The sequence below is a fragment of the Ips typographus genome, linkage group LG5 (genome assembly GCF_016097725.1).
Source record: "Ips typographus isolate SLU linkage group LG5, UJ_Ityp_2.0, whole genome shotgun sequence".
NCBI classification, from domain to species: domain Eukaryota; kingdom Metazoa; phylum Arthropoda; class Insecta; order Coleoptera; family Curculionidae; genus Ips; species Ips typographus.
Window position 1 is genome coordinate 14,308,696 of NC_138426.1, and position 25,542 is coordinate 14,334,237.

At 42.9% G+C, this 25,542-nt stretch overlaps 2 protein-coding genes across 5 annotated transcripts; one reads left to right on the forward strand and one right to left on the reverse strand.

Moving 5' to 3' along the window:
* Window positions 1-58: 58 nt before the first annotated feature.
* On the forward strand, window positions 59-4,032 carry LOC145729883 (VPS35 endosomal protein-sorting factor-like). 2 transcript variants are annotated; one of them, XM_081980830.1, is made up of 15 exons: window positions 59-210; window positions 267-348; window positions 401-728; window positions 790-1,120; window positions 1,174-1,347; window positions 1,524-1,695; window positions 1,757-1,926; window positions 1,987-2,269; window positions 2,400-2,543; window positions 2,599-2,780; window positions 2,842-2,977; window positions 3,031-3,223; window positions 3,280-3,564; window positions 3,613-3,783; window positions 3,835-4,032. In XM_081980830.1, exons 1-15 carry the CDS (start codon window positions 188-190, stop codon window positions 4,005-4,007), a joined length of 2,847 nt encoding a protein of 948 aa, XP_081836956.1. In that variant the 5' UTR covers window positions 59-187; the 3' UTR covers window positions 4,008-4,032. The 2 variants fall into 2 exon arrangements, with proteins under 2 accessions (XP_081836956.1, XP_081836957.1); XM_081980831.1 differs by having other exon boundaries at window positions 74-210; window positions 267-341.
* LRP1 (LDL receptor protein 1) lies at window positions 4,025-25,534 on the reverse strand. 3 transcript variants are annotated; one of them, XM_081980818.1, is made up of 47 exons: window positions 25,404-25,522; window positions 25,276-25,350; window positions 24,471-24,657; window positions 23,276-23,484; window positions 22,665-23,082; window positions 22,390-22,525; window positions 21,646-22,334; window positions 21,311-21,511; window positions 21,127-21,254; window positions 20,873-21,074; window positions 20,594-20,815; window positions 20,189-20,520; window positions 19,738-20,139; window positions 19,320-19,465; window positions 18,890-19,264; window positions 18,639-18,831; window positions 18,147-18,584; window positions 17,907-18,022; window positions 17,707-17,856; window positions 17,449-17,656; window positions 16,906-17,392; window positions 16,475-16,694; window positions 16,063-16,418; window positions 15,774-16,007; window positions 15,295-15,707; window positions 15,046-15,238; window positions 14,705-14,956; window positions 14,023-14,383; window positions 13,679-13,969; window positions 13,424-13,627; window positions 12,725-13,292; window positions 12,513-12,667; window positions 12,138-12,456; window positions 11,016-11,572; window positions 10,695-10,955; window positions 9,893-10,632; window positions 9,169-9,838; window positions 8,704-8,859; window positions 8,355-8,648; window positions 7,875-8,037; window positions 7,457-7,818; window positions 6,588-7,088; window positions 6,308-6,527; window positions 5,908-6,064; window positions 5,165-5,852; window positions 4,688-5,093; window positions 4,025-4,629 (listed from the first exon to the last, which is right to left on the reverse strand). In XM_081980818.1, the coding sequence occupies exons 3-47, from the start codon at window positions 24,556-24,558 to the stop codon at window positions 4,501-4,503; spliced, it is 14,010 nt and encodes a 4,669-aa protein (XP_081836944.1). In that variant the 5' UTR covers window positions 24,559-24,657; window positions 25,276-25,350; window positions 25,404-25,522; the 3' UTR covers window positions 4,025-4,500. The 3 variants fall into 3 exon arrangements, with proteins under 3 accessions (XP_081836944.1, XP_081836945.1, XP_081836946.1); XM_081980819.1 differs by lacking the exon at window positions 25,276-25,350 and having other exon boundaries at window positions 25,404-25,534; XM_081980820.1 differs by lacking the exons at window positions 25,276-25,350; window positions 25,404-25,522 and having other exon boundaries at window positions 19,738-20,136; window positions 24,471-24,916.
* Between the last annotated feature and the right edge of the window lie 8 nt (window positions 25,535-25,542).

Consider the following 25,542-nt stretch of genomic DNA (forward strand, 5'->3'; position numbering starts at 1 on the left):
TCCTTTTCAAATCTCAGTTCTCACGGTTCATCACATTATCAAAAATCAAAACAGCGTCTACGTCAAAACTGTTGCTTGTCATTAGCTGCTTTTAAATTAGGTTAGGTTAAAGTGTTTGTTTTGATTTTTCCTATTGACCGACTTGTAAATAAAAGTATTCTTTGGACTGTGAAGTCTTACATACAAAATGTCGTCTAGTCCATCGACATGGCAAGTACCCTCTCGTACCTCAACTGTCTAATTTATTTACTGTTTTTTGTCTATAGGAAAACACTATCCAGCAAAAACATCAAAGTATGGCCTTCTTTTCGCGAAACTGTAACGGAACACCCCTTAAAAGCGTTAGTAGTGCGTTAACATTGTTTGTAAAGGGTTCTGGCAGTTAAAAATGCTTGTGAAGGTTACAGAAAGGACTCCACGGCAAATTTTTGGTTCCACCCCCAGTACTGGAAACACCACTCCAGTTTTAGCATCCGCCAGCATTTCCCAGCCTCTAGCGCAAGCCTTAAAACGCTTGGACCCGTTAACCGAACTAGCGTTGTTTGAAGAAATGGATCCTTTGTCCCGACTGGCTACAGAAACATATGTAAAGTTAGATCACAGGGATGTTGTTAAGAGACCAACTGTTTCAACCACTTGGTCATCACGTAAAGCAGCAATTCTTCAAAAGTACACCACATCAGAAAAACTGTGTATGGTCACCAGTTTTCTTTCTGAGGGGGAAAAAGGTGGGTAATATCCGAGATAATGTGTAAAAGTTCAGTCAAGTAACTCCTTTAAATAAATTAGTGGTAATGAAAGCTCAAAGTGTGGCAGTTGACAAGGTACAGCACCGGCTGGAGCAGCTGGACAGTTTTGAAGAAGGCCTTCACAGAAAATTGGACCTGTCACAGTCAGAATACATTTTCAAGATTGAAGAACTGAACAGAGAGTTGGAAACTTCTTGGAACCAAGAACAAAGAGTTAAAGCCCTTAAAATTGCCATCCAGTGCGCGAAAATGTTGGCAGACACTGACGTTTTACCCTTTTATCCAAGCAAATTTGTTCTGATCACTGACATTTTGGATTGTTTTGGGCGTCTGGTGTATGACAGGTTACGCACCAAAGCTGTGTATTTTCGGTAAGTTACCGATAACCAATAAGCTCTCAAAGCATTGAGTGTGCCAACCGTAGTGGGAGCAAAGTGGCCACGACTCTACCGGAGAATTTTACGCCAGATATGGTGCCCGATTCCGCAAAAGAAACATGCCTGAATTGGTTCTTTAAAATTGCATCCATCAGGGAGTTGGTGCCGCGACTCTATGTCGAAATGGCTCTGTTGAAATCATACCGGTTTGTTTCCGCCAAGTAAGTTAACGTTTGCCGCATTTGTTTTTCCCCTCCATGCAGATAACGATCCTCACCATGACTTAATTTGACAAAACCATAATTTGTCCTTTAATCCTGATCGATTATTTTTATAATGACAGTTCACAATTGTTAATGTGTTTTGTATCAAAAATAACAATTAAAGTCATCTTCAGTGAATGTCATGAGGCATTATCCAGACTAACAGAAATGATCCAGGGTATTGGAAATCCTCTGGTAGCAGTCTACGCCCGATGCTACTTGTGTCGCGTAGGTTTGAGCGTATCGCCGGTGGACGCCAAATTTTTGTTGAGGAATTTTGAATGCTTTCTGGAAACTTATCAACATGTAAGTGTTATGTTAGTCACCGTGTATAATCCAGTTTTTATTTGGTTTCCGCGTGATATAGTTGTTTAGTCGAGGCGTTAAAGCCGACCTTCATCGTCAAAGAATTACTCTCTCCACCTACATGACTTTGTATACCCCTGCTTTGGATTTTATTATGGAAAACGTGGTGACTCACTCTCCCGAAAGTGTCCTGGGAGAGCTCCTGTCCAAATGCAAAGACTACAGCAACAGGTTTTAATCAAATTTAGGTAGTACCAAGTAGGCAAGCTGTAATTTTTATTTTTTGTTTAGTTCATTGATTCTCAACACTATAATGTCGAGCTTCAAGCCGACTTTTGTGGCCGAACGCACGTTACAATTCATTTCAATGATCGGACAGTGCACGGACGATGGAATCCCGTTGCACGCGTTACTCCGTACTCTGGGATTATGCGCGACCGTGTGCGCACCGCCATCTGAACAACGCAAACCTGTACTGAACGCCATGTGGAGCAGCGTGGCTCGGTTGACGGACCCGTACGAGTATGTCGGTTGTATGGAAGCCTGGATTCAGTTCATTGCTCAACATTTTACGGTAAGTTTATTTGCAGATGTGGAAAATTCAAAATTGTTCATCACCAAGATCCCGTACTAGAACTAGAGAAATTTTGTTACAATTGTATTATTAATTTGGGTTTTTTTTTTTGGTGGTACTGTATTGGTAGACTCGAGAAATCAATACAGTGTTGGGCGACTTAATCGAACGTATGCTGCCCAATAGAACGTACGAAAACTGCCAAAATGAGCTAAAACTGATTATCCGTAAAATCGTAGACCACTCGAGTGACTTTGAGGCTTTACTAGCCATGGTAACGTAATTATTTAACTACCGTTCGAGTGTAGAATGGATTTTAATTGGTGCAGGAAAACTTCCTCCCAGTCATTGATCTGTTTCATGAAGAGGCCCTTAAAGTAGAAGTGTGTAAATTAGTGTTGTCCTCCAAGACCCAACCGACTGGTGATCCAGTAATTAGTAACGCCCTCATGTTTTTGGGAGGAGTGTTGCACGACTCGGTTAGCGCCCTCACGCCTGAAGATGAAACAAGGTGAGGCTTAAGATTTGAGTTTCACTCTCTCTCTCTTGAATAGAATGCCTTTTCCGCACAGACAAATTGGAGATATTTTGTGCAACGTGGTGCGTTGTGTGGACTTTGGCCGGGACTTTGAGCAACAGTTGCAGTGGTACGTTGATGCCCGAGGAGCATTTGCAAATCTGGACGTGGTTCTCAGTCAATTAGTACAAGTAAGCACTAAACATTCAAATTTGAAGTCGATAGTTATACAGTGTGAATGCAGTGCGTTAACCGATTGGCTGTTAGTACCAGAGAAGCTGTGAAGGGGACGCACACGCGTAAAACCGCCGACTTTGTGCGTGCCTGCTCCGCTTACAGTTTCATTACTATTCCGTCAATTGAGTCACCAAAAGTTCGGTTACAGCTTTATTTGTTGAGTGGTCAGGTTGCGTTGTTCAATCAGTGTCTAGGACAAGGTAGGTTTTTATATGTTTCTAAGTCAATTTGATTTTTTATTGTAGATTTTTTACAGCTGACGCTTGTTTCAAAGCGGTTCTGTCCGTCATAGCAGAATTAGAGCCTGGGTGCGATACTGAAACTTTCTTAATATCGTTTGTGCGCCAGCTATTGTCAACGCTTCTAGTGGTTCCCGACAACCCTGAAAGAGGCGTACTCAGCCTGGTTCGCGGTTTGTTAAACGTACTGCGCACTGTAGAGTGGAACCGCGCAAAGTGCACTTTGGGTTTCATTTACGTCGACGTCGTTGACCTGTTTGCCGTTATGGCACAGGATTCGTACCCTTATCGAGTGGACCAAGGTTAGTGGATTGGTTTTACAAAGGGTAATTTATCTACTACTTTGTTAGTTGAGTCTAACGATGCTTTGTGGGGTGCCGATCCAAGATTTGTGCAGGAGATTGACAGTATGACGGCGATCGTGGTGGGAGAAGTGTTAAGCCTGCTTAAAGAACTCGGTCCGTGTCACAAACAGGCGCAGTTAGCTTCGGCTTTATTTTTTCGCGTGGCCACCAGAGCAGGTAAGCATCTATTTTTTTTAATTTAATTTAGTGTAACTTTTTCTTTTGAAGATTTAAAGGCCAATCAAATGAGCACCCTTGCCATCAACTTGTGGAATTTGTCTCTGAAGCACAACTATGCTGATTTAAAGCTTATGGCCAGCATCAAAGATTATCTAATCTACCATTCTACTCGAACTGGCAACGTCCATTTAAAGGTGCTGTTAGACCAACTGTCACTTTAATATAATAAACACTCTGGTTAATTGAGATTTATTTTATTTGTAAGTTAAATAAAAAGAACAGTCTTAAACATGCAAGGAAAAATAGAGAGCCTGGATTGTACAATTATTTGTTTTATCTAAGACCACCACTTTTAACGTAATTTTGGTGCGTAGTCGGATTGCCCGCCTCTACTAGTAATGATGTAAAATTTCTCATTATGCAACTCAAAGTTTTGAGTTATAGAATGATACTCATCTCTGTGTTGGTCATAGATAACTAACAAATGTTTTAATATAGCTGTCATTATTAAAGCTGTCACATGTTAATAAAATCACATTTATCATCTATATACAAAAATGGACGTATCCGGTTTACATTGTAAATAGTAAGAAGCAACACCGCCTGGGACACTTAAATCTAAAAACACCAATCGAAATATGTACAGAGGTTTTGAAAGACAGTTAAATTAAACTGAGCATGGCACGTTTCAAGTCGTTTTGGCAGCAAATAACTTTAAAGCTCCTCGGTAGGGGGCGTAGGCGTATCATCAGCAGAGCATTCAAGCAACACTGCTTTCTCTTCACGGGCGCCGCCCGCGCCGTTGTACATGGACTCGTATACTGGATTGGCAAAATTGCCAGACTAACACGAAAAACAGTAACAATTGTAATAATATAAAGTGGAACGTTTAGTTGGTTACCTTGTCAGCATCTAGGGCAAAAGGTTCGGCATCCCGGTCTTGGTATATTGGGTTGTTAAAGTCGTTCTCTTGCAGTCGTTCGTGCGAAAACACAGTCCGTCGACGAAAAACGTATTCGAACGCAATCAATCCGATTGCCAAAACGATCAGAATGACGGCCAAGGCCCAAGCAATCGGTATCCAAATACTACGGCCTCCTTCCTTGGCGCCTGCTTGCGGTCCTACTATCACTTGTGGATCGCGTAGCTCTGTACAGGTGTCGCCTTGGTAATCGGGCGTACACGCACACATTTCTTTGTTTGAATCGAAATAGCATCGGCCTCCATTGTGGCAGTATTTGTGGCACTGTTCCGTTTCAGTTGATGATGGTTTTTCGCATTGCGTCCCGGTCCAACCTTCCAGACATCTAAAAAATAACGATTGAGATTACCGAACAAACAAAAAAAAAATTATGAAATGGAGGTTAAGACAACTTACCTGCATTGGGGTTGGGGAAAGTCAGTTACATACAACAATTGACAAACTCCGCCATTTTTGCAAAAGTCACGGCACCGATCAACGCGGCCATTAGTCGCGGCAATTTCACAATTTTGTCCAATCCAACCGTCCACACATTTACAAAAAGAGTTATTGTTGGTTCTAACACATTGGCCTCCATTTTGACAGCAACACGTGTCATTACATTCGGGCGTTTCGCATCGCGTTCCAGTGAAACCTGGCGGGCACGTGCACTTTAACGTCGTCCGTAAACAAGTGCCACCATTGTGACAGAGCCCTTCACACATATTAACGTTACAGCGGTCGCCCGAATAACCCGAAAAACAGTCGCATCGGATTTTGCCGGTGTTCAAATCGGTCTTTACTTTACCATGCACACCACACTGGGACACTTCACAGTGCGCTCCACTGTAACCGGCCAAGCAGTTGCAGGAGCGCACGCCATTTTTGACGACGCAACGTCCCCCATTTCCGCAATCAAAGTTCGTGCAGTGTTGGCATCTGTAGCCTAGATAACCGTCCCGACACTCGCAATGCGGCAGGTTTAGGATCAGCTGACAGACGCCTCCATTCTCGCAAAAATTGTCACACACCGGTAATTGTTTTTCGCACCGTTTTCCGAACCACGGTGGCGCACACAGACATGCTAATGGCGCCTTGTTGTTACCTGCAATTTAAATCATAATAATTACTGTTACGATGGAAACACAGTAGCAACTTACTTATAGCACCCTCAGCTGTGCTAATATTCGAGTTCCACAAGAGGTCGATAACACAACGACCGCCGTTTTTGCAATGTTGCGAGCATCTGTAGTGCTGACACCTGTCGCCAGCATACAAAGGTGGACATTCGCAATATGGATCTTTTCCAGTCTCCATCTGAAAAATTGCATTTGTCAATGCTTTTTTTAGGAGTAGGTATCCAACTGTTCAATCAGCAAACAGGGATTTTAAAAATCATGGTTAAATTATCCTCGAGGGGTGTGACACTGTCTTAAATATGTATTAATATTATTTGGTGAGTGACCCAAAGATTATTCAAGTGTTACACCTCTCAATTATCCTGTATGTCTACCTTTTTAGAAGAATTACTATGGTACATTTTGTAGCTAGTGAACTAACCTTGCATTCACCTAAATTGCAGTTTAAAGAACATGTCGGACTAGGAGGGATGATTGGTTGACAAGTGACATTGTTATTGCCAGTGACGTAACCATTGGCACAGACGCAGCGCGCCCCTTTTGGCGTAAGCAAACAAAACTCGTTAGCGCTACAATAATCCATGCAAGAATTGTTTGTCTTCAATCTTTTGTTTTCTTGCAAAATGACCATGTCCGATATCCTGCAGCAACGAACCAAAACAAATAACGTAATTGTAAAATTAGACATGACGGTAACTCACCTAGCCAAATTGTGCGCCAAAAACGTCACTTCCCCTTTACCGAACTTATTCATTCTGAACACGTCGTGTTTTCTGTACGTGGCCACAAACACGTCATCTTCGAACACTTCGAGCTTGAACGGCCTCATGGAATCATTGAATTGCCTCACGAGATGTCGACCTTTACCGTCGAATCGAATGGATTCGATGCGGGCGCTTTTCGGGTCCGCCCAGTACAATCGTTTGGCCGGATAGTCAATCGCCAAACTTGTAGGCCACAGTAAATTGTGAACCAGCACGGTACGATGGTAGCCGTCCATGTCGGCCCTTTCGATACGCGAGTCGGCCCCCCAATCCACCCAGAACATCAAACCGTCAATAGGCGCCACCACAATGTCGCGCGGGTTTTCTAAGTTGCCGTCTACCACCGTGTAATTGAACTCACCGCGCAGATCTGCCACTAAAATACGGGACGAGACGGTGACGTACACCCTTCTAGCCACCCAATCCAATGCCAATTCCCTACGTAAAAAAAAACAAATATGGTGTTTTATGATAATGTGTTTTATATTATGTGCAAAATTCTACTTAAGTAATCATAAAAAAATAAGAATAAAAAGTGAGAATTATTGTAAACCATGTCTTTGACAAAACTTCAGTGTAAATCTGCCACTTGCTGATTGTCACATGTTACGTTTGAAGTTTTATGAAGAACAGCGATTTCCAATAATTATTCTCACCCATAAACCTATATAAAAATACTAAGGTTATTTTCCAAAGTAGATGAAAAGGTTAAAATATTGCTGCTTAAGAAAACCTTATGTTTAAAGATACAAAAAACAAAAGTCATGTATTTTGCACACACTGCTTAAGAATATCAAAAGCATTACCTGGGATCTTGTAAATTTGACAGGACAGTCCTCGCAATTTCCGCGTCTCTATTTGGTCGTTTGCCGTCATCAATCTGGATAACAGTTGCCTGTAACCGCTTATTTTGATGTCCGATCCAGTATGCTTCGGCATGTTTACTGCCATAGAGTATATCGAGAGAGTCGACTTTGTAACCGGGAGCGATAGCCTCTGTTCTCTTCATTTTGCTCACGTAGCCGCGTTTGTAGGGCGAAATGAGCCGCAGCTCTGCTTCAGAAGCGAGCACCAGTTCGGCCAGCTCGCCTTCCGCTTGACATTGACCGTCTCGTCCGATCAATCTGTAACCTTCGGCGCATTTGCAATGAGTTTCGTTCACTCTAGCCTAAAACTCAGTTTTTAGAGATGTAACCGCATGGTGAATGGAATAAGCGAGCGCACCTCGATACACAGCTGCGAGCACGTGTTCCATTTGCAGGCGTCCGTTTCGCAATCGTTCTCGTCGCTGTTGTCTCCGCAATCGTTCGATCTGTCACAACGCTCCGATGCGCTTATGCAACGTCCATTTGTACATCTGTATTGACCGTAAGGACAGACAGCGTGCCTAGTTTTAAGTATACAATTGCTAAATTATGTCACAAGAGTGTGATAATGACTTTACATTAATTCTTATGCCCGGTTTCTAAACCAATAGATATCTTTTACAAAAGAATATCGATTCAATAAATTGTTTTATCGGAAGATCTGATTGTTTTCATTGTTCACAAACTCAATTAAAAGGAAAAGTACTACAACTAAATAAGTTTGAAACTTACGTGACATTATTACTAATCAGACGGCTACGACATGCATTTAAACTTATAAGGTCAGATGAGTTTGCTTTGCTTTTGTTTAGGTAAGTAAGTCACTTTGATAACTTACCGTGCGCACGTACGTTTGTTTTCGTCAGTGCCGTCAGAGCAATGTTTGACACCGTCACATAGGGCGCTGATAGGTACACACGTGTCGTTGCAACGTAACCGATAGGCAGGACACACGTGAGCAGTACAGTTCAGTTCGTCGGACGCATCCCCGCAGTCGTCTTGACCGTCGCAGCGCCAGTCGGAATTGACGCAGAACCCGTTTGCGCATCGGTACCCGTCCATCGGACAAACTGATACGTTTGCGCACTTTATTTCGTCTGAACCATCCGAACAGTCAATTTCTCCATCGCACCTGAAGAACGTAGTGTATTGACTAACCACTGTATTTCAAAATTGTACAAACTAACCGCCATTCCTTAAAAATGCAAATTTTCGAATCCACGCATTGAAATTCGTTCTGTTTGCATATTTGGAGACCACAGTCCGCCTCGTCTGACTTATCATCGCACTGGTACTCTCCGTCGCATTTCATGCTGCCCCTAATGCACTTTCCACTACCGCACCTAAATAATTATTTTTATAGATACTGATGGGTCCACCGCCAGTAATTTTTAACGTTCAAGTTTAGGATGTGAATGTTCTATAGTTGGCACTACAAAGCAAATCACAGTCTGAGCTTAAACCTTCAAAATTCAAGACTTCCAGTGAATACAGCCGTTAGTACAAATTTGTATATAAACCACAAAAATCTCATAATTTCTAATTTCAGAATGGGTAGATGGAGTAAAAATTGTTTCAAGCACATCGATTTTTATATTGTGCTTGCTACTAAAAAGTTGACAAAACACGTTTTGTTGTCAAAAAAAACTTACCTAAACTCAGACTCGGAACAATTCCGAGGTGCACAATTAACCTCATCAGAGTGGTCGCCACAATCATTGTCGTAGTCGCAATGCCATCTACCGGGAATGCATTTATTGTTATTGCACCGGAAATAAGTAGGATCGCATGTGTGAAATTCAACCGAACTGCAAGTGAGCGGTTCGTCTTCCTTATCGGCACAGTCAACGTCGCCGTCGCACTTCCATGCCATCGGGATACACCGTCCCGAATTACATCGAAACAAATCGGGACCGCAAGTGCGCGCACTACATTCCTGCATCTCATCCGAACCGTCCGCGCAGTCGTGGTCCTTATCGCACACCCACACCGCCGGAATGCATTTGTCGTTGTTGCACTTGAACTGCCCGGCCGGACAAGTGACCGGCGGACAGTTCAGCTCATCGTCACCCAAGGGACAGTTGGGCACTTTGTTGCATCGCGAACTTATTGGAATGCAACGAGGAGGTGTGGTTCCATTACCTTCGCATCGAAATTGGGTGTTTAGGCAGGTGTACTGATCGCAGTCCTTTTCGTCCGAATGGTCACCGCAATTGTCAACGCCATTGCACAAATCGCCCGGATTAATGCACTGCCCGTTTTGGCATTGATATTGACCGGGTAAACACTTAAATTCTGGACAATCTTCAGGTTCATCGCTGCCTAATAAATGACAGGCACTTAAAATACAATAGAAAAGAATATTTAACAACTTACCATCACCGCAATCATCCTGTGTATCACACTTCCACCAAAATGGAATACACTTGAAAGTAGATTTGCATTCGAAATGAGATGAAGTGCAATTAGCTTTACAGGTACGTCCATCCTCACCAATGACGAAATTTTCAGGACATTGGCAAACATAGAAAGGTGGTTTAGGCGTCAACAAGCACAACGCCGAACAGTTGGCCTGATCGCAAGGGTTGCGACTCACTTGAGGCTGTCTAAATGGATGTACAACACGCACGTCCATCGGTCGATGCACCATTGTTGCCACCGTGGAGCAATTGTCACCAGTTCGTTTGTTGCATCGCTCGATCGACTTGATCTCCCAATCGGTCCAGTAGACGTAATCCTCCCAGATGTCGATGGAGAACACGTGATGCAAATGAAGGTCGGGGTTTTTGTCACGACTGGTTACGAGTCGGACATTGTTACCGTCAAAGTCAGCGGTGGCGATGTAGTCTTCGCGAGCATCTGACCAGAAAATCTCTCCCGTTTCGTAGGAAATGGTGAGGGCGTTGGGCCAACCCAAGTTTTTGTTAACGATGACACGAGGGTTGGAACCATCCATGCCTGATTTACCAATGTGCACTCTGGTACCCCAGTCAGTCCAATACATGTGACGATTGATCGGATCCAAGGCAATTGCCCTGGGTTCTTCCAAATCTTTAGAGTGTAGAATCCTGCGGTATTTTCCGTTCAGTGTTGACACTTCAATAGTATCCGTACCCCTAAAATGTACAATAAGAAATTGGCGTAATAACAAAAAACTCTCTGAATAGAGTAAACTTACTTGTCACACCAGTACAAGTTGCGACCTATCCAGTCAACTGCCAAACCATCTGGATTTTGCAAAGTAGACGAGTGCAATGTTTCGGCCACGGTATCGTTTCTCCTATAGTCGCACAAACGCTTTATAGTGCTGCCCAGCTGCGTCACGTCCGACCAGTAAATACATTGATCGGCCCAGTGAAAGTCCAGCGCTACTGCGTTGGTCAGATTGTGCGCCAACAAACTCGAATGCCCGTCCAAATCAACTTCTCGAATATAATACCTTAAATGACAAACAACACGAATGACAAAATGGATACAGTTTTGTTAACAAACCGCTTACCTATTTGCCAGCAACAGTGTAGGTTTGACTGACGTTACGGCCTTGCATGACGTCCCTGCAGCCACGTAGTCGGCGTGACAGTAGCAACGATACGAGCCGTACGTGTTTTTACATAGTTGACTGCAAGGTCTTTCCAAGCATTCGTCAACATCGCGACACTGTTGGTGATTAGTTGGTGACAGAACGAAACCGGGCCGACAAGCACACTCGTATCCAACCGGTTTATCGATGCATACTTGCGGACAAGGTGAGGGACGAGCCAAGCATTCGTTCACAAAACAGCTGGTCTCGTCCGAGAAATCACCGCAATCATTTTCGCCGTTGCATACCAACGAGCTGTTTACGCAGACACCGTTCTTGCATCGGAACCAACCTGCTTCAGTGTCGCAATAGTCAGCCGTTTGGCAGTTGTATTCGTCGCTGTTGTCGCCACAGTCATCTTTACCGTCGCATTTGTGCAGTTGGAGCACGCATTTACGACGATTAAGGCACTGGAATTCGATGGGGGAACACGTGTGGTTGCAGTTAGTCGGTTCGTCACTACCGTCACGACAATCCTATAATGGGGGTCTCCTATGATTTTTTTTATTTCATATTTACGAATAACAACCAAAAAAATATAAAACCGTTTTTTATTTTAGAAAATACTCACTTTAAATCCGAAAAAAGAGTAAAAACCCGCCTGTATGGCGTACTATTGACCAATGAACAAGTTTGTAAGTGTAAGGAAGGATCAAGTAATAGTTTATTCTGTTGTGACTTTGTGCATTGCTACCTTCTTAAAGCATAACTATATGAACATATTGAAAATTGAATAGAATGTTCATGGCAATGTTGTAAAACACCTATTGCCTACAATCAATTTGCCAATTGCTAAAAGCAACCAGAAAACGTAAATTTTCGTAAAAACGTGAGCAAGTTTTATCCTTGGTTGTACGACGCTATTTTTCAAATACCAACCAAATTTTTGCACAGACTTTCAATATCAAATGATAAAAACAAATTTTTTAAATTTGGGGAATAGGCAATTTGAACTATTCACACTAAAATACGTTCTACGGTTCTAGAACTGTTTTTAAACAAGCCACACAATTTTAAGAGGTAAGGCATTTGACTACTCACCCGTTCACCATCACAATAAAACGTCTTGTGAACACATTGACCTTGTGCACACCGAAATTGATGTTCGTCACAAGCAATTTCACCACTACAGCCCGCTTCCGATCCTTCGTCCTGTCCGTTACGACAGTCATCCTCACCGTCGCATAGCCAGCTGCGCGGTATACAGCGTCCAGTGGCCGTGCACCGAAACTCTTGTTTCGTGCACTCAGTGCGATTGCAGTGCTCAGTTTCGTCGGAAAGATCAGCACAGTCGGGAGTGCCATCGCATTGCCACGATTTCGGAATGCAGTCGCCGTTGGTGCATTGAAATTTGCCAGCTCTAAGACAAAATATTTATAACTGATTGTGTTTACCACAATTAATAATGCAACTGACCCGCATAAATGCCGACAATCAAACTCGTCACTTTCATCCGCACAATCTTTGACCTCGTTACAGTACCACGACTTTGGGATGCAAACGTTGTCGCTAACGCACCGAAACTGGTCTGCGGTGCACTTGTGTGTGCACGTTATTTCATCGGCACCATCCTATTTTTTGTCAAAATCATCTCTGATCTTTAATCGACTATGTCTACAGTTACTTACCGAGCAATCTTTGATTCCGTCACATCTTTGACTTGCTTTAATACAGCGTTGATCTGCGTTACAACGCCATTGAGTCAACGGATCGCATGTCTTATCCATAGTAACATTGTCGCATCCAACCTCGTCGGAATTGTCCCAACAGTCATTCTCGCCATCACAAATCCAAGCTGTATGGATACAATTAGTAGTAAAGTTGCATTTGCGAAAGTCAGCGTTGTGAACCGCGACACAGTCTGTCGGCTTGCAATCCATTTCGTCCGAACTATCCGCGCAATCCGGATCGGAATCACATCGCAAAAATTTCATCACGCATTCACCGTTCTTGCATCGGAAAAATCGATCCTCCGAACAAGTACAGTTTAACTCGTCGGTCGAGTCGCCACAATCATCAACACCATCACAAGTGGCATTCTGAGGCACGCATTTCTTGTTCAAACACTTGAACCAACGCAACGGACAAGTTCGGAAGCTACAGTAGCCTGCCTCTTCGTCCGAACCATCTGCGCAGTGCATCAGGCCATCACAGGTTAGGTGGAACGGAACGCAACCGCCATCCGAACAACGAAAACTACAACCACATTATGAAGCGATGGTATACTTGAACTACTATATAAAGTGTTAACAATAACCCAAAAATAATTCTAGAAGCTTATATAGTTACTATCCATTTTGTTTTTGTGCACATAAAATACCACTTACCTGTCTTCGGTGTTAGTACACTCTGTGGCACTGACACTAAAACAACGTCCGTCTCCACTCAGCGTTCGTCCTTTGTAACATGCGCACTCAACGTGACCGCTCGTGTTCAGCTGGCAATACTCCTCACAGCCGCCATTATTGATCAGACAAGGATTGGAAAAACAATCTTCCGTGTCATTGGCTACTGCCACGATTCCCATTGGTCTAAAAATCCCCATCATCGAGTAAACCGAAATTTAGAGATCAGCCACTGACCTAGCTACGTCTTTCCGCAGAGACACCACATATTGTCCGGTAAATTTGTCGGCACGCAACACTTCGTGCAAAATCCAGTCGGTCCAGTAAACAAAATCACCATAAATTGCTAGGGCAAACGGGTGTTGTGGTAGTAACTTTGCCAAAACTACCCGCCTCGTACCGTCGTACTCGCAACGTTCAATTTTATCCAAACGTGCATCACCCCAGTAGAGCTTCTGAGCCTTATGATCCAACGCCACGTCATTAGGCATCCGAATGTCAGTGGTAATGATAGCTTCACGATCATACCTTAATAGTAATTTTTGTAAAAAAAAACTATAAACACCTGAAGCTGAACTTACCCGCTAAAGAAAACCCGTTCCACGCTGGGTTGATGTGCATTCCAATTCGTCCAATATACTCGCTGTCCGCACGAATCCACCGCGATCCCCCGAGGTTTGTCTTGTCCTCGTAAGCGCACTACTGTCTCCACCGCCGAGGCGTTCGTCATAGACTCGGTCAGGTTAACACGATTGATTGTAGCGTCGTTGTTGCACGTCCAGTAGAGAGCGTGACCGAGCTGCTCATAGGCCAGACCCTCAACTGATCCCTGTCTGTCCACAATTGTTCTGTGATCGGTGCCATTGAAGAAGACTGCGTTGATCGATCCACGTTGAATGTCCGAGTAAAAGAGACGTTGATCTTTGTAACTGAAGCTCAGACCTAAAAAAATGGTTCAAAAAACAATTCGAAATTTAATTAATTAAGAGTAAGTAATAAGTCAACTTTAATAATTAATTATTAAGGTATTTTCATTGTAGTTAAGACTTGTTTTAGGTCCAAAAGATATTTGATGAATTTTAATAACTAGGAGATTTGAGTTCATGTTTAACAAACTATACAATATGTTACAGTTGCAGTAACAAAATAGCATTATCCTATTTGTATGTACTGTGTTCAATAGACAATCATTGTCAAGTGATGGTAAATTAACTGCTGTCAAGTATTAATTTTATCTAATAGAGTAATTAAAAGAAGACTTACCAATGGCATTTTTCAGGTAAGTGGAATTTTTTATGCTGGGATAGGGCGAGTTCATCAAGTTCTTGTCTCCCATCATGTGCACGGAGTCAATGCTGACAACGCGCGAGAACATTACGAAACTCTCTAGGGGTTTGCAGCTTTTGCCATTAGACGCCAGGGCGCCGTGCGAACACACGCAGACACCATGCGTCCCATTGAACAGGCACAATTGTTCGCAACCGCCGTTGTTGTTCGAGCAGGCGTTTTTACCACCTGTGTAAATAAAAGTTTCGTTTACTAAACATCCATAAATTAATCCGTTCCAATTAACATAACCTAATAAAATATTTTACGTCACTCACTTTGTTTCTTCGCCGAGTAAATTTGTATGTCGGGTAAGGAGTCTGAAAGTTCGTCGTCAAGGACGACCACATTTGACCAATTTGAAACCGGAACCATTTGGAGCGTGCCTTTGGCTGCATCTAACCAATACAACGTGTCTCCGAAAAACGTCAAACTAGCAGGTTTCTTCAAAGTGCTATTAGTCAAAACAACCTACAATTTTTTTTTTTGTTATCCAAGAAATTCGACAATCAAGCGGAAGCGCTTACCGAATGATTTGTGCCGTCATACTTGATCCGTTCGATGGTAGACGCGGCTGGATCACAAAAATACACCCACTGTCCACGAGGATCAAGCGCAACGTCCCCAAACTTTTTCGATTTGTTCAGCAAAACTTTACGATTACCACCGTCCATGGTAGCAATTTCAAGCCGGTACTGGTCTGTAAAAACCATCACGCCCCCTAGCGGGTCCAAGGCAAGCGCGTTTGCTTTCAAAGTGTCATTCGATATCAGTACATGCTCGTTGGTGCCATCCAAACGAGCTACGCTAATCGTTCCCCTTTTTGAATCGCACCAAAATATGTTCTCGGCCGCCCAATCGATGGCCATACAACTCAACCAATCTACTGGTACGTTGTCAACCACCTCGTTTTGATCTAAAACTAACGCTCTTTCCGTCCCTGTTTAAACATTCAATGAAAGAGCATCCATTATTTGATCCTAATAAATACGCAAAATTATTTTACCGTCTCTCTTCATCCGGGTGACTTGTCCGTGTTCGGTGTCGGCCCAAAACAACCATTCTTTGGTCGCCAAAAAGTCGATGTAAGTGGCGCTGGCAACCCTTGATATGGGTCCCAACACTTTAACGCTCTTGGAACCGTTTAGAGGACGTCCTTGCAGCTCCCAATTCAGGGAGAAAAAGATGAATTCAGGAATAGCCAAGCATCGTTTCGGATTCGTCGGATCTTTGGTGTACCCTAAACAGCAACAACCGTCAAACAGTGTAACTCAATAAATTGCAACAATAATAACCGATTGCGCAACGACAAATGTCTTTGGGATCAAAATAAGGCACGCACAAGTGTTGACAGTCTCCATTGTCTACGACGCACACATCATTCGGATTGATGACCTGATCTTTGGCGTCGTAGATACGCAGACTCACCACGCCACTAGTATTATTTCTGAGCGCTTTAAGAGAGGCGTTTGCACCATTTAACGCGTCCGTCACATAAATTGATTGATCGGAATCGTCAGAATAGTACAACTCTTTGTTGTAGATGGCTATTGAAGTGGGCGTAGCATTGCCGGGCAACGGCAGTTTAGACACTCGCAAGTCGGATAAAGTGCAGAACATTATTTCATTAGAGTCACTCACCCAGTACAGTCTGCATCGATAAAATAGCATTAAAAATTTAAAAGTAAACACAGGCATGAGTACAACCTTTTCCGTTCCTTGTCAAAAACTAAACCCGTCGAATTAAAAGGTAAATCGTGGATTAACTTTTGACCTGGGTAGTCGGGCCGGCTGAGCTCTATGTGCGCCCTAGTCGCGTTATCTCCCGTAATCCAGTAAAGTTCATTTGGTGGATTAACCGTTATCGACAAAATGGTTTCGCCTCTCAGAAGTGTGGTGACGTATTCCCCGTTTAGATTTGATACGACTGTAAATAGAATCGTCTTATATATTAATAACAATTCCTTGAAACTTAAGGTAGCCTCAAGGAGTAATAATAACAAGTATTATGGCTACCTTAAGTGTCAAGGAACCCTTAAGGAATGATTATTAATATGACCCTAAAAGATTTATTACTTGAATTGAATTGATATTTTCTGACTATATTTTTAACAAGTTTGATCGCAACAAAAACTTACGGATTCCATTAGTTGTAGCTACAAACAACAACCTTGATGACCAATCAAGAGCCAAACCGGTTACTTGAGTCAGTCCCGTGTCCATCAAAGTTTCCACCGGGCCTTGAGTAAGATTGGAACGTTTCAGTTCATTAGACTGCGCATCTACCCAATAAATCGTTTTGTTCTGCGCGTAAAACTCCAACTGCGCGGGTTTCAACACTTGCGGTGTACTGACCGTCGGAATAGTATGATAGTATGGCTTGTCAATGTCGACGCCGCGGATTTCGTTCATCCGCGCAATCAACAGCACACGCTCGTTGTTGACGCATGTTTTCTCGTCTGAACTCAGTCGAGATATGTGTGGACAATCGCATCTGTAGGTGTCGTTCACGTGAATCAGACAAAGATGGGAACAGCCGCCGTTGTTAGTGCCGCATGGGTTTTTGCCGCGGGGCTGTCTACTCGGATGCATGATTTTGACGTCAAACGGTTGCGTTAACGTCCTCTGAAATATCGGTTGTCATAAAATAATAAACTGGTGAGCAATTGCATTAAACCAACCTGAATCACCATAAGGTCACCACCGGTCCATTTGTTTGCACGCACTACACTGTTGGTACGCCAATCCGTCCAGTAAACATAATTTTCAAAGAGCGACATCGCGAACGGATGAGAGAGAAACTCCTGATTGCTGATCACCTCGTGATGCTGATTACCGTCGTAGTCGCAAGTGTGAATGGAGTCGGACCGTGCGTCCGCCCAATAAATACTACGAAACTCAAATGCAAAACTTGCCAACACTTTAATGAATGTCATTACCGTCTCATGGTGTAGTCTAATGTGAGTCCGTTAGGCCAGCCGCCTCCAATAAACTGGTCAACGCGAACGACCACTTGCCGATCTAAACCGGCTAGAGAGCAACGCTCGATGCGTGGGGCAGAGTTGTCCCAATCAGTCCAAAATAAATAGCTAGAAAATATTGAACGTAAATTTCACCCTTAGGAAAACAAATAAATTACCCTTCACGGGGGTCTAGAGCAATAGCGCGAGGACTTTCCATATCACCGGCAACTAAAGTACGTCGGAAACTGCCATTCAACTTGGCAACTTCTATTTGATCCAAGTTGCTCTCCACCTAACGCAACAAAAGGTGTTTTTGATGTAACCATTAAAATGTACCTAATCTTAACAACTCTGAAGTGACCACATTGAATTGTTTGTTTTTGTTGTCTGTTTGGCAGTATACAGTATCCACTCACCCAATAAAGGTTCTCCCCAATCCAGTCAACTGCCAAACCTTCAGCAGTCGACAGGCCCGTGCTAACCACCACTTCAATGTTACCCAACGCGCCACCGCTGACCGTTCCCCTATAAATTTTGTCATCAATCACGTCCGTCCAGAAAATAACGTCAGTGCCGTTCGTGTGGTAAAAGTCTAGCGTAATTGTGTTCTTCAAGCTGGAAATGAAGGACTTCTGCGCAAAAGTGTTCAAGTCAACACCGCGCAGCTCGTGTCGATTGGAAAAAGCGACAACAGGTCTGCCCGGTTCCGAACTTTTGCACGTGAAACCGTCGTCCTGAAGAAGATAGCCGTCAGCGCACGCGCACTTGTATCGTGATCCACGCGGCACGCATTTCTGCGAACAAACGCCCCAAGCTTCACACGGATGCGTTTCTAGACAATGAGTCCGGTCAGCCTACACAGTGACAAGGTGAGAAAAGTTATAGGGATTAAAGCTGATAACTCAAACCTGCAAGTGTAAATGAGGCGGACAAGTGCACACAACACCATCAGGTGAGTTGTGACAGTCGTGAGAGCAGATGTAGCTGTGGTCACACATTTTGTCGTCACAACGCATGCCCTCGTCGCTCCCGTCCACGCAATCCTGTTTATTGTCGCACAACTGTTCTACTTCTAAGCATTTCGTGTTGTTGTCACATGACCTGCCATTTATTTGTCATTCAGAAATAATAAAATTTTCTACAATACGACTAAACTTACATTTGTGGATATTCACATTCGATTAAACCGGTCGATGTTTGACAATGTGTCCCCTCTTCATCAGAACCGTCGAGACAGTCACGTTTTCCATCGCACAACTGCGCGGGCAAGACGCATTTAGTGCCATTGTCACAGAAATAGCCGTGGCCCATAACACATTCTACTTTTGCCTTCGATTCGGTCGAGTTGTGCATTTTGGAAGGCACACAAGCAACTTCGTCCGACCCATCAATGCAATCCAGGTCCGAGTCGCACTTGAACATTTTCGGGAGACACTCAAAGTTGTTGCACGCAAACTCGTTCGGTTCACAGACCTTTTTTTGACCACAATCGCGTTCGTCCGTGCCATCGGGACAGTCGATTTTACCGTCACACCTACAAAAAAAAGTAAATCCAACGCTGAAAATAATTCCAGTTAAGGAGAAACTACCTCAAACTGGATGGGATGCATTCGGCCCTCGCTTTACAAACGATTTCTTTTTCCGCATCGCAATGAACGCAGCCGACTTCATCCGAGCCGTCAGTGCAATCTGCGATCGAGTCACAGTAAAAGTGCGCAGATATACATTGTCCATCCTGAAATAAAACAAGCGAAAATGTAAACGTCATCTAGAAAAGTTGTACTGGGTACTGTAGAAGAAGTAGATTAGATATTTTCTACTACACTGTAAAAAAGTTATAATATACATACAAATGTAACTAAAGGAATTTAACCTAGACTGCTTCCTAGACGTCAAAAAGCTCTAAAACTTATGATTATTATTTCTTATCTTCTTAAAAAAAATAACTACCACAATCTTAAATATACATTATTGTGACCTAATAGCGATTTAAATTTTGATACTAACTTTGCAGGTAAATTCGTTAATGTCGCAAGAGTTAACTTTACAATCCACTTCGTCACTGTAGTCATTTGGACCACAATCGGGGACGCTGTCACACCGCCATACCGACGGAATGCACCGATTAGTCTGTTTGCACCTGAACTGATTCACTGGACAGGTTTTGACGCATACAGCCACGTCTTCATCACTGCCGTCCTGACAATCTTTCCCGCCGTCACAAACCCAGTGTCGTGCTATACAAGTGACATTGTCACACTTAAACTGGTGCTCGCCGCATTTAACGTCCGCGCAGGGTCCACCAACGGCGTTGCTCTCATCTGAACCATCTTCGCAATTGGCCAGGCCGTCACATAGGTACGACTTTGGAATGCATTTGGAAGTTTTGTGGCACTCGAACATATCCTGCTTGATTGACGTTTAAGCACTAAACCAATCAAATAACAAGAAATCGAACCTTTGCACACGCTGATGGTTTGGTGTAGTTGACAATTTTTAGGCAACTGAATTTGTCTTCAGACAAGGTGTATCCATCCCGACAAACGCACGTCAAGTTGCCGTTTGCTGTGCGCAGACACAGGCCTGGACAACGGGTGCACTCGGGCAGAATTACATGACTCACTCTGTTGGTGTCAAAGATAGTGATATCCTGCTGACTGGAACCGCTGTAGTAGACGCTTTTCCGTCCCGTTTCCGGTTTATAACTGAATACTTCCCCGGACTTATCGAGGAAGTAGAAAGTCTTATCAGGACCCAGTACCAGCTTGACTGGTTGACCTAAACCTCTATCTAAAAAAAGTAGAAATATCAATTAAAACACATAATAAAGCAAACAATGATTATTATTGAATTATTTCGTTACCTAATTCGATTTTTCGTCCTGTTCCGTCAATGTTGATGCTTTCCAATCGCTGTAAAGCTCGATCGGTCCAATAAAGTTTGCCGAGCTTTATGTCCACGGCCAATCCCGATGGTTGGTGCACGTCCTCATCCAGAAAGGACCTCCGCTCAGTGCCGTCCATGTACGCTACATTGATATTGCCTTTTCTCGGTCCGGCCACCCAATCGGTCCAAAACAACAAACCTTAACCCCAAAATAAATTTTAGCCTAAAAAATAGAGTTAGTTAATAGTGTTAATACCTCGAACAGGGTCCAAGGCCATATAGGACTGTTCGGTTCTAAACACGTCCCAAAATAGGGTCTTAAAATGAGTGGAGTTGGCCAACTGAACCACACCAATCCAGCCCTTTTTCATATTGTTAAGGTACAAGTTTCCAGTGGTCCAGTCCAGGCATAAACAAAAACTTTCCACATCGCGTAGTAAGACTTTGGTGCTATTAATCTGACAAAAATAAACAATTCCTAAACTGTATAAAATCACACAAAATTCTTACAGAGTCTATGACTGCCATATTTAATAAACTCTGCTCAGCGTCTACGTAAATCACGCTCTTGGTTGCGGCATCAAATTCGACGGCTTCAGGCTTGCCGACATTAAGCATGGGAACCATTACGTCACGGCCTAGAATACACATTCATTGTAGTCGGAACGATTACTAATACACAGCAAGTATGAACCTGTGGTTAAGTCTATTCCGCGAATACCGGTCGGTTGTAAATGGGCCGTCATTAAAAACATGTCAGGCGTTTTGATGATGCATTTGTCTCCAAAGAGGACGTAGCCGGAGGCGCAAATACACTTTTTCATAGCTACTCCCGTTGTGGACCAGGTTGGAATGCACAAGTGGTCACATGTGCTCGTTTTACATGGATGCGCCACTATATAAAAATTTTGTTACAAATTACTGAACTAATAGTATAAATACAAACTACAAGTTTTGTTTCGTATTCTTGTCTTGACAATGACAAAAACTTAATTTAAAACATGAAATTTGCTGTCATTGAGTACTTACCATCCGGTTGACGTTGTCTGTGAAACACGTGTACATTAAACGGTCTTGTGATATTCACCACTACGTTGCGCACCTCAGCTGAATGACCAAACTTGTCAAACTCAAGGATACTGTTGTTGTACCACGACGACACAAATATGCGGCTTTCGAACACGCTAATGCCGTACGCGTTGCGTACGTGAGCGCCCCTCGCTACCGATCTACGGTTCTGCCCATCGTAATCCACCTTTTCTACGTAGTCCAAATAAGTATCCAACCAGTAGACCGTTTTCGTGGGAAAGTCCACGCTGACGCCATACGGGTACACAATTTTCACGTCGACCACCGACTTTCGTCCACTTCCGTCCAGATTGCAACGTTCGAGCATCGGATTCGATCTTCCCCACTTGGTGAAGAAAGCAAACCCACTAGTAGGGTCGAGTGCTATAGATCGGGGAAAAGTCAGACTCTTTTCGACCAACAGATTACACCACACTAGTCCTTTATTGCAGACTACGATCGCGTCCTTCTGATCCTCTAAAAAGTACCAATTTTCCGCCACCCAATCAAATGCAATCTGTTGAATGGCTTCCACTTGCACCAATGGGGATTTCATCGTTAAGATCCAACGATGCTGTAGATCGTTGATGTCTGAACAAACCAAAGAGGCGCGACTCACATTGTGGTGCACGTAGCATACTTGATGATTCCTATTTGAAATGAAATTGTAACGCAATTCTAACAAAATACTTGTAAACACCAAACCTGTGAATAAACTCCAGAGCGTTGCTGTTTAGGAGTCTTAAAGTGGAATTACCGGGCCAGGATTTACCATCCAGCATCACCCGTCTGATCTCAGTTTGCGTGGAGAAAATCAACGAGGGCGGCTCAGTTTCCGGTACTAGAAATCAAACATTAGTTAATAAATTATGTGGCCATATCTTTATCGAGAATTGATCTACTATGGATAATTTCAAATATTTTAGATCTATATATTACATTTTATAAAAACTATTCTCACAACGTATGAAACTACTCACCATTAACAGCAATACAGTCAGTGCCGTTCTGATGATAGCCAGACACGCAGGAGCACTTAAACGAACCAATCGCGTTGGTGCAAAGCTGTGCGCAACTGTCATCAAACTGACATTCGTCAGCGTCGACGCATTTGACACCATCCGGACGCTGACCAGGCGCACAGTAACATTTGGGGCCCTCAGGCGTTGGTTTGCACCGGTACGTGCACTGCATCCGGTCGCAACTCAGTGACGTATTTCGACAAAAGTCCCATTCGTCACTGTTTCCAGGACAATCTCCTAGCTGTCCGTCGCAAAACTTGTCCAGTGGGGCGCAGACTTGCGCATCGGGACACGCCCACTTGTTCCAAGGACATTTTGTCGGTTTGCAGTGCTTCGGATCTTCGTCGCTTAGATCCGGACCCAAAATCGGATGTGTCTATTTAAATGTCAAAAAGTTATGGTTACTAGTTGGTTCATTGGTCCACATGTGCAACATTTGTGTAAATCGCAGCACTCTTGGCGAGTTTGCGATTGTTAAATTAAAAGCAGCTATCACAAACTGCAAACACTGCTTTGATTTTCGTAAATTCTGCACAAGTGGATTTACCATTACCACAAATAAAACTTACGCCACAGTCATGTTCTCCATCACAAACCCACCCATTGGGTAGACATTTTGCAGTGATGGCACATCGAAATTGTTCAGGCTTGCACTGAACTCCAGAACAGTCGTCCAATTCGTCCGAATTGTCCTCGCAGTCCGGGTTTGAGTTGCAGTGCCAGGCCAGTGGAATGCACTGACCTGATGCGCATTGAAATTCATTTTGGGCGCAAATACCTATAATTAATTAGGAGACCTTAAAATCTAGAGCAAACATTTTGTCCCAGACCCCCTGATAATTTCATTAACTAAGTTGGGTTATACCTGTTTTCACCACTCAGAGGATAATCTAACAATTATCATGGCCGCATTCGTTTTCAAGGTCCATAGAGCGAGCAGTGCGTTTTTGACGTCACGATGACGTAAGTTAGCAAAAGCATAATTTAACCAACTGTCAAATTACGTCATTGTGACGTCAAAACGCTCTGATCGCTCTATTGAGCTTGAAAACAAATGCGGCCCATGTGACGGTGCTAATCGTACACAAAAGAGTGTTATATGACAGTCATTAAAATTAAAGTTTGCTTGATCTAGCAAGGAATAAGGGAATATTAAGGATAGTTAGGATGTACGAATACAAAATTTTATGACAACTGACATAGGAGTCAAACTGAGTTAATGGCCGCATTCCTTTTCACGCTCCATGGAGCGAGCAGAGCTTTTTTGACGTCACCATGACGTAATTTAGCAAAACTATAATTTGAGCAACTGTCAAATTACGTCATGGTGACGTCAAAAAAGCTCGGCCTATGATTAGAACTAGGACAAACAACTTGGGTAAACTAAGACTAAATTTGTTCTTAAAACTGTTGGCTGTGACTGTTATACATCAGCCAAAAAATAATGATAATTTTGTTACAACTGGGCCTCAGTGCCATTTCATTACAAAGGAGAATATTTCATGGATAGGGTATATCCAAAAACATCGTAAACAGCCTATAACTGGGAAAGCCTTTAAAAAACAGGAGTTTAAAATTAAAAACCACAAAAAAACTTGCAAGAAGTTCTTGCATCCTTCTCCACACAAGGAAAAAGGGGGTATGACGTAAACAAGCCGCCATGCAAATTGCAACAAAACAACAAAAAATTAGCAGTTGCCTTGACCAAGGACCATTAACCTTCCTCATTGAACTCCGGTTTTAAATGCAAAAAACGTCGTTTACCTGTTGATGATGACTCGGGGGCAGATTCGTGGGTCTTAACCAGGCGGCCCAGCTCAAAGAGCAACACCAAAAAGACTTTCGCCCTCATACTGTTTCAACCCCCTTGGCTATCCTCGACCGTACATTGTGCTTCACGATTCGACAGTGTTTCTGAAAGTTGTTGGAACGCACCCCGGGTAAACTGCAACTAATCAAGTTGTCTATTAATTAAACTCGGTCTAGCCCACTGAATATAACATTAATTTAATAAAATTGGCAGGAAAACAATAAACGTTAATAGCGCGACAAGACCGCAAGACCCTTGTTGTGTATTATTATCCTTGTCTTGTCTAGTTACTTAATGGCGGAGGGAGAAGACCGAAACCGAATGGTGACGCTCGAACTAAGTCCCGCATACTGTAGCGTGTTTTATCTTTTTCTGATTAAAGTAAACCACAGGGTAACAAACAGAGACACAAAACATGGGAGGCGCTAAATACTGAAGAATGGATGCTGAGCCATTTGTTCGTCTGCGATGTTGCCTACTATTGCTTTGTTTAATCGTTTAATCAATTTGTATTTCAAAATTAAAAAGATAAAAGGTAAAACTTAAAAAAAAAAATAAAGTAGTGCAATGCTTCTGGTCAGAAAACTTTTTTTATAAAACCGTGCAAAAAATTACACTTTTTGAATGATTTTTAGTGCAAAAAGTTCTACTTTTTTGCAATATGTAATATTTGCTGTGCTTTTGTCATCAAACAAGTCGATTTTATAAAAAAATGTTGTATGCAACCCCCACCAAAAAAGTTCTTTTTTTTGCACTTACGATCTTTCGCTTTCGTGTTACCGTATTAACACCAAAAACTGTGGCAACATTGTCTGTTTCTTGAACTTGTTTTGACTGTTAAATTTCAAATTATTAAATTTATAAGTAAATAAAATGTTGATACATACTGTAAACTCTAAACTAGACAAATAAACCTCCTTAATTTAACACTCCTACAGACTCCTATAAATAAAAAATAAAAACATTCTCAGAAAAACCACTCTCTCCATAAGACCCAGCCCGAGCTTCAACCACTTTCAAACGTCG